Source organism: Marmota marmota, unplaced genomic scaffold (genome assembly GCF_001458135.2).
Source record: "Marmota marmota marmota unplaced genomic scaffold, marMar, whole genome shotgun sequence".
In the NCBI taxonomy this organism is placed as follows: Eukaryota; Metazoa; Chordata; class Mammalia; order Rodentia; family Sciuridae; genus Marmota; species Marmota marmota.
Genome location: NW_026000026.1, coordinates 81357365 through 81369742, shown reverse-complemented (window position 1 = coordinate 81369742; position 12378 = coordinate 81357365). Strand labels below are relative to the sequence as shown.

At 36.6% G+C, this 12378-nt stretch overlaps 1 protein-coding gene and 1 long non-coding RNA gene across 6 annotated transcripts in view; both read right to left on the bottom strand.

Moving 5' to 3' along the window:
• LOC107142908 (interferon-inducible GTPase 1-like) overlaps positions 1 to 3869 on the bottom strand; it is a 10961-nt gene extending 7092 nt beyond the window's left edge. For 2 of the 3 annotated variants that reach the window (XR_007350646.1, XM_015486458.2), the window contains exon 1: positions 3731 to 3860. Coding sequence is in view for 1 of the 3 variants with exons in the window: in XM_015486458.2 (XP_015341944.1) it covers positions 3731 to 3775 (45 nt within the window). In the remaining 2 variants the exon portion in view is untranslated. Of the gene's footprint in view, positions 1 to 6; positions 3457 to 3730 lie in introns of those variants that run through there. The other variant, XR_007350647.1, reaches the window with a different exon arrangement.
• The window catches only part of LOC107142924, a 91461-nt gene extending 87198 nt beyond the window's left edge, over positions 1 to 4263 (bottom strand). For all 3 annotated transcript variants that reach the window (XR_007350648.1, XR_007350650.1, XR_007350649.1), the window contains exon 1: positions 3854 to 4263. This is a non-coding gene — a long non-coding RNA (uncharacterized LOC107142924). The remainder of the gene's footprint in view (positions 1 to 3853) is intronic.
• Positions 4264 to 12378: the final 8115 nt, after the last annotated feature.

The window sequence follows — 12378 nt, the reverse complement described above, 5'->3', positions numbered from 1 at the left end:
CGCTATATGTGTAATAAGAATTGTAATGCGTTCTGCTGTCGTGTATTTTTAAATAATCAATAAAACTAAAAAAATGACCATGATAGAAGTTTAAAATTTTTTCATATTCCCATTGAAAAGTAAAAGGTCAGATCCAAATGCTTTTAAAAGTTTTATAAGAAATTAACATCAGAGGATATTAACTGTAAATGTGTGTGTGTATGTGTCAGTGTGTGTGTGTGTATAGACTTAAAAGAGAGGAAAAAAATCTAAGAACGATGCTACTTAATTCATTTTAAATCTGATATAACACTGAGGGTTAAATTGAATAAATAAGAGAAAATAATAGATCATATTGCCTCTAATTTTTTCTGAAAAATCTTTCTAAATAATAGCACTAGCTACCTGAAAGATACATACATACATGTATACATATTATACATACATGTAAGTCCAGTAGAAATATATATATAGTCTACTGATATTAGTGTGACATTTTAGAAAAAGAATAAAGCAAGATGGTTTTCTAAACAATATTTAGCTAGCTTAGGTTTGGCATCTTTACATTCTCTTCTCCCTAAAACTAAATCTTCTAAGACTTCCCATGTCAGCACATGGACCCCCATCATTAATTAGGGAAACACATTAAAACCCTTCAGTAAATTTTCATCCTCATATTCCTATCTAATCCTCCATTAAATTTGTAAACAACCTTTTTGATTATTTCTCCAAGTTTATTCACTTAGATCATTCATCATAAAGCAGCCACGCGACCTGGTCCAACGCACTATCATTTCCAGCTTGGAATACGTCATTTGACACTTTACTATTTTTTATCCCCTTGTTCTTACCAGCAACATTTATTTTCAAACATAGCCAGAGTTATTCATTAAATGTATAAGTTAGATCATGTCACTCCTCTCCTTAAAGCCACCACAGGGATTCTCATTTCACATACATAGCACACCTGCCGTACACACCATAGCTTTGAACTCTGGTACCACATCTGGGCCCCTTGTTTGCTGCATTCCAGCCACCCTGTCTTTCCTGGCCCATGTTTCTATCCCAGGACTTTTGCAGTGATTTACTGTTCCCATTTCTTAGATTGCTCTTCCCTTGTCTGTCCCATGGGTCATTAATCCTTCACCATCCTCTAAGCTCTTTTCAACTTATATGAGGTTTGTTGAATTTTATATTCTTATTGAGATCTGACCTTGCACCTGTCCCCATCATTCATCATTCTTTTTTATATATCCCTTTTCTCCATAACACACATCACCAAATGACTTGATATTTTTATGTACTTATTTAATTACAGTACAATGAAACATCAGGGTGGCAAGATGTGTTTTTGCTTTGCTCACTCCTCCATCACCAATATCCACAGAAATATGATGACTTACTATTTATGGAATGAATAGACTAAATGAGGAAATCACTAAAATGCTCTCATGAACTGTTAGGCCTATTCTCTGGCTCTAACCGGTCCATGGCCATGAAGTTCCTATAGAGAGTGTGTGCCAGGCTTCTTAAGAGAACCAAACAACATCCTACTACAAAACAGGGCCTCTCCTTAGAATCAAGAAGTACCATGCAAATGAGCCAACACACGGACAAAGAGATTCAGGCCACAGGCAAGCCCTCTACCCTCTGTGTTCTACAGTGGGAAATGGATAAAGCTATACAGGAAATGAAAGCCACAGAACACTTCATTCTGATGGCAGACAAGGTGCTTGTGTTTCAAAGGAAGGGCTGCCACACACCTGCCCAAAATCAACACTAAATGTTTGCTTAAAAACTAAAATGAGACAAAATGGGGAAAAAAGCAGATACATGATATGCAAAACCTCTGTGGATGTTTTGAATCAAATTAAGTCTGGTTGGTGGCATCCACATGCATCTCAATGACTTCTGTGAAATCTTAAATGATGTCTAAAAAAAAAATTCCAGTGGCCAGAGGCCCACAAGTACATAAACATCAGGGGAGCATATGCGAAATATTACAAGAGGAAGAATAAGTGCTCACTGGGTCAGCCTTACAGTTAAATTAGGACATTGAGGCCTGGATATTGGGAACATGAATAAACAAGCAAGATGCTTCCTGGGAACTCTTCAATACAGAATGAGAGAACAGATCTTCAGGATAAGGTACCAGGACACCATGACAGAACCAATGTTAAAGAACATGGTCAAGATAAAGACAGGAATGTGCCTCTGGCAATGGTTCCCTATCAGGATAATTTTGAACCCCTGGAGACACTTGGCAATCTATGTAGAAATCTCTGGTTGTCACAACTGGAAGGTGAGATGCTACTGACATCTCTTGTGCAGAGATCAGGGATGTAGCTTACTGTCCCACAACATACTCTGAAGTATTATTAGCCCCCAGATTTCCATATTCCATATTGGGATGAGTGGAAATCCTTCCTTTCCTCCTTCAGGGACCTTATAGCATAGCACAGTCCTGGGGTGGGCTGTGCAGGGTAGAGTCATGATTTAGGAAGAAATTACTTTCACATTTATATGAAGTCTGGTCAGGGAACTCCTTAATAGTGGTGCCAATTTTTCTGCTTGAAACCAAGGAAAACACCCAGAAATGTGAAGGAATCTATCCAATCTGTTGGACTGTAGGGGAGGACAGTGATGCGAGGATCTACTGGGAACTGTGCAGACCTCACATGGCCAATCAGGGATTTTCTCCTCATACTAATCCCCAGAGAAGATTGGAAGAAAAGGAGGATAATAAAGAACATGATGAACCGCAGGGGCATAAAGCAAGCAGCCTTGAAACATGGCCCCTGAGTGGTGTTTGTGAAACCCACTGAAAAGTATCCAGTGAGCTCTGCAACTCAGGGGTGGATGGGCCCACAGCGACCCTGGAGGCCATGGGAGCAGTCTCAGAGCATCTAGAAATAGCCAAACTGGAGTGGGAAGAATCAGTTGCTGACTCATGAACAAAGCCCCAGGATGAGGTCATTCTGACTGTTAACCAGAAAGATGAGGATAAAGAGAATAGAATAGAATAGAAGAGATGCTAAATCAGCAAGTAACACAGAAAAAAAAAAAAGAACCATAGCCAGATTCACTAAGGAAGGAAAAAAGAACCCTCTGGTATGTCCAGAAAGTCACTAAGAGCACATTGTGTCATGAGCAGACTTCGTTATTTTTTCAGTCTTCCTCTCTTTTATCCTCTACCAATTCCCTGTTTCAATGACACTCCATAGTCTGCTTTAAATGTCTTGTCCACTATGAACACAAGGGACAAGGATTTGCACTATCAATCATTTTAAAGGATACATGTCTCAATGACATTATTTTGCCATTTTTTCCTGACTTGCCTGACTTTTCTTCACAAGAGATCATTAGCATTCCTACTCTACATTTTAAAAATGAAAGACTCCCCAGTCATAAATGTTCTACAGTTAGTTATAGCAGAGGTGGCATGCAGAGTTGCCCCTGCTCCAAGTCTAGCTTATGCTGCAAAGGAAGGAATAAAAAGTGCTGAATTAGAGTTAATAATATAAGAACAGGGAATAAAAGAACTGAGACAGAACCAACCTCACATATTCTGTGGTGATATTCCCTAATATATTCTGACACATACATTTTCAACCATTCTAGAGGGAGGTGCTAGAGACAGAACAAGACTAATGAAAAAAACATTTCACCAAGTAAAAAATATCCAAAACATTTGCTTTAAATTTGCCTGAACTTCAGTGATTAACTATGACTGTTCATTAGCCCATCCTACCTCCCTTCCATCAAGGCTCCTTAGCTTCCAAGTTGAGCATCTCATCCCTCCAGTCCGTGCTCCTAAATGTTTTGGTAACCAAAATTTTCTTAGAGAAAAGAAATCTTTTGGGTCGGAAGTCACCTGAATAGCCTTGCTGGATTAGTAGAAAATCCGGTGTCTGGTTGATGGCTTACTATTGTTTAAGGCTTTGTAGCTCTGATAGGCTCTTCTTCTGAAATCTACCTCTTCTCAGTCTGTGCAAAGTAACACACACAAGGTGGCTGAACAGGGCTTATATACTCACTTGGCTTCTCTCCCACCTTTCTGTGTGATGCTGACCAATCATGGAGGAAGTTGGGAAAGTCCCATTTCTGAATCAACTGTATTTCCCAGAACACAAAAGTGAAACCAAAATTTGTCTTTCCAGGAATTCAGTCAGTTCTGAGAAGAGAAAGTTGAACAGTCTTGAGATCACAAGTAAGCTGTCAGAAATTTAAGGCTTGACAAGAGAGGAGAGCACAGAGAAGCAACTTAATAACAAGGCTAGAATACCTTCCATGGTCCCTGATCATTTTCTCTGATCCCTGACTCCACAAATGCAGCCTGAACTGAGAGTCACATCAGCTGTCTCACCAGAGACACCCCCCACTCCCAGCCTCTGTGACAGTAACCCTGTTCCTGATTAATGTGAGTTTATTTCACTCAGACCTCATCACTATTTTATAAACATTAGGGAGTGTTGTAAAATGGATGTGAGAGTTTGGGGTGAGGCAGTCAAAAGACACAAAGGATGGTGTTGTGGTTTGGATGTAAGGTATCTCCCAAGAGCTCTTGGGTGAGAGTGCAAAAATACTCAGAGGTATAAGGATTATATTATGAGAGTTTGAACCTAATCAGTATTATTCCACTGATATGCATTAACTAGATGGTAGCTGTAGGCATGTAGGGTGTGGCTGGAGGAGTAATTCACTGAAGATGTACCTTTAGGGTTTGTATTTTGTCCTGGATGAGTGGAGCTGTCTCTGTTTCCTGGTTGCCATGGCCTGAACTGTTTTTCTCCTCTCCTCCATGATGTTCTGCCTCATCTTGGATCCAGAGCAAAGAACTCTACCGATCATGGACTGAACCTCTGAAACTATGAACCAAAATAAACTTTCCCTCCTCTACAATATTTTCATCTAGTCTTTTGGTTACAGTAATGAAGGAATGAAGAAGCTGACTAAAATTGACAGAGAAGTCAGTATTGATGAAAGCACACAGCTCAGCCCATAGTGCACATGCAAACCCTCCTTCCTAACAATGACCTTTGGTTCTCAGTAACTCCAGGAGGGCATAGTGCTTTTCCACACATTTGCAGTTAAAGCAATTGAGACACTCTAACAGCCAATTAAGTTATTTGCCCAAAATCAGACAGAAAAGAGATGGAAGGCTTCTCAAACATTTTAAATTAAACCTTCTCGAAGACTTCTCAGACTTTCAAATCACTGTCATTTAGTCTACAGCTAATCGAGGATGTCTATTTATTAGGCAACTACTTAAAATGGCCCACTTCAGACATTTTGTTTTAGTGATGAAAAGTAAGTAATACAGTCATAAAGATGTTTCCCAAAAGGAGAGCAATGTAAACACAAACCAAGAGTTTTACCAAGGAGATAGAAAATATTTAAAAGTACCAAATCCAAATCAAAGAGCTGAAGAACTCAAATATTCACCAGAAGGGATCAACAACAGGTGAGAGCAACAGAAGATGGGATTAAGGAACTTGAAGATGGTTCATTGAAAGTCAAAAATCTGAGGGAAAGAAGAAAATAAAATGAAAAAGAAAGAAGGGACTTGTGGAATATCATCAAGAAGAAGAAAAGACGTCTGACTGGAGTTCTAGACTAAGAGACACAGAAAGGGACCAAAAGTATTTTCAAAGAAAAACTTCCTGGTAAGTCTGGGGAGGAAAACTGAAATTGTGGTCTGGAAAACTCAAAGGACACTCAACAGGAGAAATAATCTAATACTCATGATATGAAAATCCAATTTATCTTGAATATGAAGGTTAAAAGAAAAAATATTTAAAACAACTACAGCTCAAATAATGTGTTAAGGAATATAAATTATTTAAACATGTAAAATGTGATGTGGTCATTCTGGTTACTGATGTGGTCAATTAGTCACTTGGCTAGTTGTGGGGGGGTAGAGATGCGGAGTCAACACACAGACACTAAGAGCTGGTGAGAAGCTGGCTGGTGACAACAGCAGTCTATGTCCAGCAGCCCATTTATTTTTGGAATGCATACAACTGTTATAGGGTTTGGGTGAGGCATGCCTGCCAATCATACATAAACAAGATAATATCCATAAGTCAATCATCTTATGCCTAATGTAACCACACTATGAGGAAGCTCTAAATATTGCTGTTGTGGTAGAAAGAAGTCTGGAAGGGTCTTTGTCCCTAGGGAGGGGGCCTTCTTAAGTCAGGGCTTTCATTCCCTGAAGCTCCTGGCTATCAGTTTCCTGGCCTGGTAGTTTGGCATTGCTAACCACAAGTGCTGAAGATGTGGTTTCACTAATGGCTTGCTAGAGTGGAGCACCCCATCCTGCAGGAGTTCCTGTCAGGCCTGAATGAGCATAGATTCTTCAAGCACTCCGAGTTGCTCATAGCTGCTAGCTGTAAACTGAAAGTTATTCCAACAATGTGACATGAAATGGGGGGATAATAAAAGATATGAAGATAATTAACAGGCGCTATGATAAGATGCCTAAAGATAACCACAAAGAAGGGATCCTTGACAGATACACAGAAGATTAAAAGAAAGGATTCAAAGCATATCACTGCAGAAAATCATTAAATAACAAAGGGAGACTGCTAGAAAGGAAACAAGGAATGAAGGACCTATGAATCAGCAGGAAATGAATTTTCTTTTTTTTTTTTTTTTTTTGGTACTAAGGTTTGAACCCAGGGGTGCTTTACTACTGAGCCACATCCCCAGCCCTTTTTATTTTTATTTTGAGACATACTTGCCAAGTTGCTTAGGCCTTGCTAAATTGCTGAGGCCAGTCTCAAACTTATAATCCTCCTGCCTCAGCCTCTAGAACAATTTTGTATATGACAGTAGTAAATGCATAGTTATTAATAATTACTTTAAAACATATTAAGTTCTTCAATCAAAACCATACAGTGTCTGAATGAGTATTTTTAAAAGACCCAATATTATGTTCCCTACAAGCGACTTGCTTCACATTGAAAGATATTTTCAGTGTATGGACACTGAAAACAAAGGGAGGAAAAAGAAATTCCACACACATCAAACCAAAAGAGAGCAAAGGTAATTATATTTATATAAGAAAAAGAATGGCTATTAAGTCAAAAGCAGTTAAAACAAACAGGGTCATGATATAATGACAAAATGCTTAATTAATTAAAAAAACAATAATTATAAACATATAGGCATTTAACATCAGAGCACCAAAATATATAAAGAAAATAATAAAATATCTGAAGGAACAAATAGATATCAATACTCTACTTTCAGCAATGGGTAGTTCATCTAGATAGAAAATCAACAAAGAAACACTGAGCTTAAAGAACACTTAGACCAAATGTACCTAACAGACATCCAGAATATTCTCTCTAATAGGCACAGAAACACACTTTCTTCTCAAGTGCATGAAGAACATTCTCCAGGATCATACATTAGATGAGAGAATATATCTTAGGTAATTTAAGAAGAATAGAATCATACCAAGTACCTTCCTGACTACAGTGAAAAGAAACTAGAAATGAAACAGAAGTAAATTTGGAACAGTCAGAAATATGCAAACATTAAGCAATATTTCTGAGCAACAATTGAACCCAAGCAAAAAGATGGGGAAAAGAGTCAAAAAATATATTGAGACTGGCAAAATTGGAAGCACAATATAACTAAGTTTGTGGGATACAACTGTGATAGTAGGAGCAAATGTGACTCCATTTTGTTTTATGACTTCATCATAACAACCCTGCCAAGTAGAAGAGTCATGACTGGGGCAAAATGTTCTTTTCCTTTTGCTATAGAAACCTTTAAGAACACAAAACTACCTAATGGGGTATTGTTTCTGTAACTAGGGTAATGGGGCTCTGTTTCTGTAACTGGAGTGACTTGGCTAACTGTGATTGGTTAGGCTTACCTCCGCTTGACGGCACTGTCCCGCTTCTGTAACCTGGCTTGCTTGCATTGGCTAGACCCCCCCGAACATCCCTTTTGCGGTTTTCAGGCTTATAAGGAGTGCCCTTGCAATTGTTCGGGGCTGATCAGGAGAACAGCTTTATGTTCTGGCCAGCCACCACCGGTGTGCTTCAATAAAGGCTTGATTCGATTATACGTGAGTGGTCTGGAAGTCAGTTTATGAAACCCTGGGATGAAGCTTTAACTATAACACAACAAAACTGTTATCAAAGGGACATTTATATCAATATCTATGTGTTAAAAAAGAAAGATTCTAAATAAACAACCTAACATCATGCCTCAAAAAGAAAAACAGAAAAATAAGAAACCAAGTCATGAACATAACAAAAGAAAGAAAATAACAAACATTAGAATGACTAAAATAGAAAACAGAGGAATAATACACAAGATCAACAAAATTGAAGTTCACTTTTTGAAAAAATAAGCAACAAAATTTCAGCAAGATTAACAAAGAAAAATACAGACAATGTAAATAAAATCAGAAATAAAAGGAGAGACATTATAATTGATAACACAGTAATACACGGGATCATAAAGGAAGACAATGAGCTATTACATACCAATAAGGTGGATTAAAATTAGAAAATACTTAAGTTTTTATCCAACTGAGTCAAGAGATAAAGACCCTAACAATGAAATATAACAATTTGTAATAATACTGGAGTAGAATATTTCCAGTTTTCTTTTTTATTAATTTTTCTTAATTGACAAATAAGTATATTAATGGATTGACAAATATTGACAACTTATCTTAATTGACAATTATGTATATTAATAGTTTACAATGTAATATTTTAACCTAAAGTCTTTCCAACAAAGAAAAGTCCAGGACTGGATGGATTAATTGCTGAATTTTACCAGACTTTTAAAGAAAATCATATACCAATGCTCCTCAAACTATTCCATAAAATAGAAAGGGAAGGAATTCTTCCAAACTCATTCTACAAAGCTAGTATTAGATGGCTAGCAAAACCAGGTAAGGCCTCCCCCAAAAAAGGAAGAAGAAGAAAGAGGAGGAGGAGGAGGAGGAGGAGGAGGAGGAGGAGGAGGAGGGAGGAGGAGGAAGAGGAGGAGGAGGAGGAGGAGGAGGGAGGAGGAGGAAGAAGAGGAGGAGAGAAAGAGGAGGAGGAAGGAAAGAAAGAAGNACAGTCGCCGAGTCGCGCGGGCAGCGGCTGGCGGGTCTGGACCTCTGCGCTGCGTGGCGGAGATTCACTCGTCTAGCGCAGACTGTCCCTCCAAAAATCCTACCGATTCCCGGCCGATCTCTCTTTAGTGGAATTTTGCTAGGAGTTTCTCAGCAGGTCGTATCTAAGCGTATCCATGCGTCTCTCTGACCCCGTTGTTGAGGAGGTACTGAAAGCGCTGCCTCCCCTCTCGCCGCCATGTTCTCTCCCCCTGATCCCATCAACATTCTTTTTTTCCCTAATATCTCTAACATATTTGAAATTAAGTATTTTTTATGCATCAGTTTATTGAGAACTAGGAGATATGAATAGTATTTTATAGTTTTGTTGTGATATATGTATACATATATATGTATATATATATGTGATATACATATATATATATATAAACTTTGTATATATTTTTCCTCTCACTTATCTATTTCCCTGGATTCTCTTTCTCTCTTTTCTCCTGCTAACAGCCAATCTTTATCAATTTCTCTTTCACTCTTTCTATAAATTTTTACTTCTATCTTCTGTCCTCCTTCTTCATAAACATCACATTCTACACCATTTCTGTTCTCTCTTTGTCCACCATTTGAAATTTTAAACCCTTTTGCATACCTATTGATATTGTAGACAATAATTGAACACATTATTTCTGTTTATTGCAACAAAATGGTAGATGTCTTAATAGGAGATATAAGGGTTAATGCTGTATATTGTTTATATTGGGTGTTGTTAATATTGATCTCCCCTTATCACCTCCTTTAAGGTGAGGTACTGGAAACATTCAGAGAAATTATACACTAAGGGAAGAACATGTAGTGCCTCAGATCCATATGGCTAGATGGGAAAACACAGAAACAACATGAAAAAACAAGAGAACAAAAGTCCCCAAGCAAAAAGATGGTTCCAATAATAGAAGCCATCAACAACAATACAAAAAATGTCAAAGAAGAAGTTTTTAATGTACATAAGAAAACTTATCTGCAAAGTAAAGAATGGTATAAGGAGGGAAGTCAGAGAGAAAATACAGGAAATGAAAGACCACTACAATAAAGAGGCAGAAATTTAGAAGAAAACAAAAACAAGTAGAAATCCTCAAAATGAAGCAATTAATACACTAAATTAAAAAGTCAATGGAAAGCATCAACAAACTAGACCCCTTGAAACCTCAAGCAATGAAAACAAAATATATAATCTTTTAAAATAATATTGATCTCACAGAGAAGATAGTAAAAATCCATGAACAGAACTTCCCAAAATTGGGGGATAACATAAAAATGCCAAATTTAAGATTTATTGGGATAGATGAAGAAACAGAGATACAAACCAAAGGAATGTACAATCTCTTTTTTTTCAGTTGTATTTGGACATTTATTTATTTATTTTCATCTGGTGCTAAGGATTGAACCTAGTGCCTCGAACGTGCTAGACGAGCGCTCTAACAATGAGCCACAACCACAGTCCTGCACAATATTTTAATGGCATAATATTTAAAAATAAAATCCCAAGCCTAAAGAATGAAATGGAAAATCAAATACAAGAGGCTTACAGGGCCTCAAATCTACAAAATTACAGCAGACCCACATCAAAGCACATTATAATGAGAATGACTAATATAACAATAGAATCATAAAGGCCACTTGAGAAAAAATCAAATTATGTATACAAGAAAATCAATTTGGATCTCAGCTGATTTCTCAACACAGACCCTCAAAGCTAGGAGGTCATGGAATAAAACTCTGGAAGAAATGGCTACCAGCCAAGAATCTTATATCCAGCAAAATTAAGCTTCAGATTTGAAGAATAAATAAAAAATTTTCATAATAAATAAAATTTAAAAGAATCCACAACTACAAAGCCTGCACTGAAGAACATTCTCAACAAAATATTCCATGAGGATAAAATAAAAAAAAATGTGGACACCAGCAAAGAGAGGAAGTACACTAAAAGAATAGTCAATTTAAGAAAAACTAAGTCAAATTAAAAAAATAAATTAACAAAAATGTCTGGAATACAAATAACATCTCAATAATAACCTTGAATGTTAATGGCCTAACCTCATCAATCAAAAGATGTGGACTGGCAGATTGGATTAAAAACAAGACCCAACAATATGCTGTCTCCAAGAGACTCACCTCACTCTTAGTAAATTCAAAAATAAATGGAGATAATACCCTGCACTCTATCAGATCATAATGGAATGGATTTAGAAATCAACTATAAAATAAAAAATTGATGAAACTCCAACATTTGGAAACTATATAGTACACTATTGAATGATGAATGGAGGGCAGAAGAAATCAAGGATGAAATAAAAAAAAATACTTAGAGGTAAATGAGAACACTGATACAACATATCCAGACCTCTAGGACACTATGAAGGCACTTCTAAGAGGAAAGTTCATTGCTCATTCATTATAATGAGCTCATTCATTAAAAGAATAGAAATGACCTAACATTACATCTCAAAGCCCTAGAAAAAGAATAACAAATCAATACCAAAAGCAGTAGAACACAGGAAATAATTAAAATCAGAGCTGAAATCAATGAAATTAAGACAAAAGAAACAATTCAAAAAGCTGATTTTAAAAAAGTTGGTTCCTTAAAAAAAATAAATAAAATTGATAAATCCCTAGCCATGCAAATGAAGAGAAAGAAAATTTGAATTACTAAAATTTGTGATGAAAAATGAAATATCACAACAGATACTACTGAAATGCAGAAGTTAATTAGAAACTATTTTTGAAAATTTATACTCCAAGAATGATTCATATCATTTTGCAGCACAATGGATGGAAATTAAAGGATATTATGTTAAATGAAATAAGCCAGACACAGAAAGACAAATGCTGCATGTTCTCTCTCATATATAGATGCTAAAAAATGTTTATCTGAACATTGGATAGTGATTACTAGAGGTTAGAAAAGGGAAAAGGGAGTGATAATAGAGGGAGGCTGGTTAATGGGTACCTAAACACAATTAGAAGTCATAAATTCTAGTGTTCTACATCATAATGGGATGACTAAAACTCATGATAACCTATTACATATTTTGTGAATAACCAGAAGAGAGGAGCTTGAAGGCTGCAAACACAGTGAAATGATAAAAAATGGGAATGTTAATTGCCCTGATTGGATCCGTATACATTGTAAACATGTATTGAAACATCACATATGTAATTGAGTTATATATTTGTAACTCAATATGTAATTGGGTTACATATTTATATGCCTCATAAATAATGTAACTATTATACACTAATCAAAATAAATTTTA